Raw genomic sequence first — 1,582 nt, 5'->3', positions numbered from 1 at the left:
CGGTGCCGTTTGTCCCGGGATTCCCAAACCTCCCCGGCTCGGTGCCGGGCGGGATGCTCGGAGCGACCCCGGCGGCAGCCCCCGCGCAAATCCCCCCCGCGCAAATCCCGCGCAGCGCAGGGACGGCGCCTCCCGGCCCGCTCCGCTCCCCGCCACCTACGTCCCCAGCGTCTCCTTGAACTCGAAGATCTTCTTGATGTCCTCCGCCTGCTTCTTCCAGGAGCCGCCGCCGTCCCCGTTCTCCCGGGCCATGGCCGCTCCGCGCAGCCCCGCGCAGCCCCGCGGATGCCGGGCGGCACCGAGCCGCCTGCGGCTTTTGCTTTCTCTTCTGAGAAAGCAGCGGCTGCTGTTGCTGCCTCTGCCGGCTCTTCCTCCTCCTCCTCCTCCTCCTCCTCCTCCTTCTTCTCCTCCTCCTTCTCCCCTTCCTCCTCCTCCTCCTCCTCACACTTCCTGCCCGCCGCCGCTTTTATTTCCTCCGCGCTCCGGCGGGCTCCACGAGTGCCACTTTTCCTGGGCTATTTCCTCCCAACTTTCTCTGCCCCCCCCCCCCTTTCCCCTCGTCCTCCCCCCCTCCCCCCTCGCCCCTCCCCGTGCCACCCCCGGGGCCGCCCCGTGTCCCCCCCCGCCTCCTTCAGCACCCTCAGGGACACTTTGGTCCCCCCACTCCGGGAGGAAAAGTCCCTTTTTTTTTTTTTTTTTCCTTTTTTTTTCTTTTTTGGAGGGAGGTCACTGATTTCCCCCCCCCCCCCCTACCCCCCCGCTGTCCCCAAGCAGGGCGTGCGGGGGCCCCGTTGGATGCTCCGAGCCTCCCGGGCGCGGTGCGGCTGTGCGCGGTTGTTATGGCAATGGGAGGAGGAGGAGGAGGAGGAAGAAGAAGAAGAGGGGGAGGAAGAAGAGGAGGAGGAGGAGGAGGAGGAGGCAGCCCCGCCGCTGCTCTGCTGCCTGGCGCTGCCCCTCCTGACTGAATGACTGGAGATAATTCGCATTGCACCAAAACCGCGCACGTCAAACGGGAGGGGAGGGAAAGCAAAGAGATAAAAAAAAAAAAAAAAAAAAGGGAAAGCGGGGGAAAAAAAAAATAAAAATTAAAAGCCACACCGCAGGCGGCCGGGCGGGGTGGTCCGGAGCTGCGCGGGGGATGCGCGGGGATTGCGCGGGGATTGCGCGGGGGATGCGCGGGGTTTGCGCGGGGTTTGCGGTGCCCACCGTGAGCGCAGCCGCCCCGTGGGGGCCAAAAGTGGCCCCCAGCCCCTTGCCCACCCCGCAGCGGGAGCGAGGGGCAGGATGCGCCCCCGGTGACACGGCAGAAATACGCGCTAAACCCGTGGGTAGGTTTCCAGTTAATGTCTTGCAAATAGGTAAAGCGAAAAAAAAAAAAAAAAAAGTGGATTTCTCCTCCAAGTTGGGAAGTAAAGAGGCAGGTGCGGACCCACGGGTGTTTTTGGGGGCGGCTCAAACCCTTGGTCATCAAATGAGGCGGCTGAAAATGAGGCGTGACACGACTAAATATTGCATCGACTCGTAAACAGATGTGAATGCGCGCCTAACTGCTTAAAATGTGCCGTGTCCTTTCACAGAGTCC

The 1,582-nt window shown here is 62.8% G+C and overlaps 1 protein-coding gene across 3 annotated transcripts in view; it reads right to left on the bottom strand.

Moving 5' to 3' along the window:
- CAMK1D (calcium/calmodulin dependent protein kinase ID) overlaps positions 1-1,310 on the bottom strand; it is a 220,482-nt gene extending 219,172 nt beyond the window's left edge. For 2 of the 3 annotated variants that reach the window (XM_083819638.1, XM_083819639.1), the window contains exon 1: positions 161-1,310. In XM_083819638.1, coding sequence (XP_083675764.1) covers positions 161-252 — 92 coding nt within the window. In that variant the 5' untranslated portion in view covers positions 253-1,310. The remainder of the gene's footprint in view (positions 1-160) is intronic. The other variant, XM_083819637.1, reaches the window with a different exon arrangement.
- Between the last annotated feature and the right edge of the window lie 272 nt (positions 1,311-1,582).

Source organism: Anser anser (assembly GCF_964211835.1).
Source record: "Anser anser genome assembly, chromosome: 1".
Classification (NCBI taxonomy): Eukaryota; Metazoa; Chordata; class Aves; order Anseriformes; family Anatidae; genus Anser; species Anser anser.
Note: the sequence above shows the minus strand (reverse complement) of the source record. Positions and strands in the feature narration are given on the sequence as shown.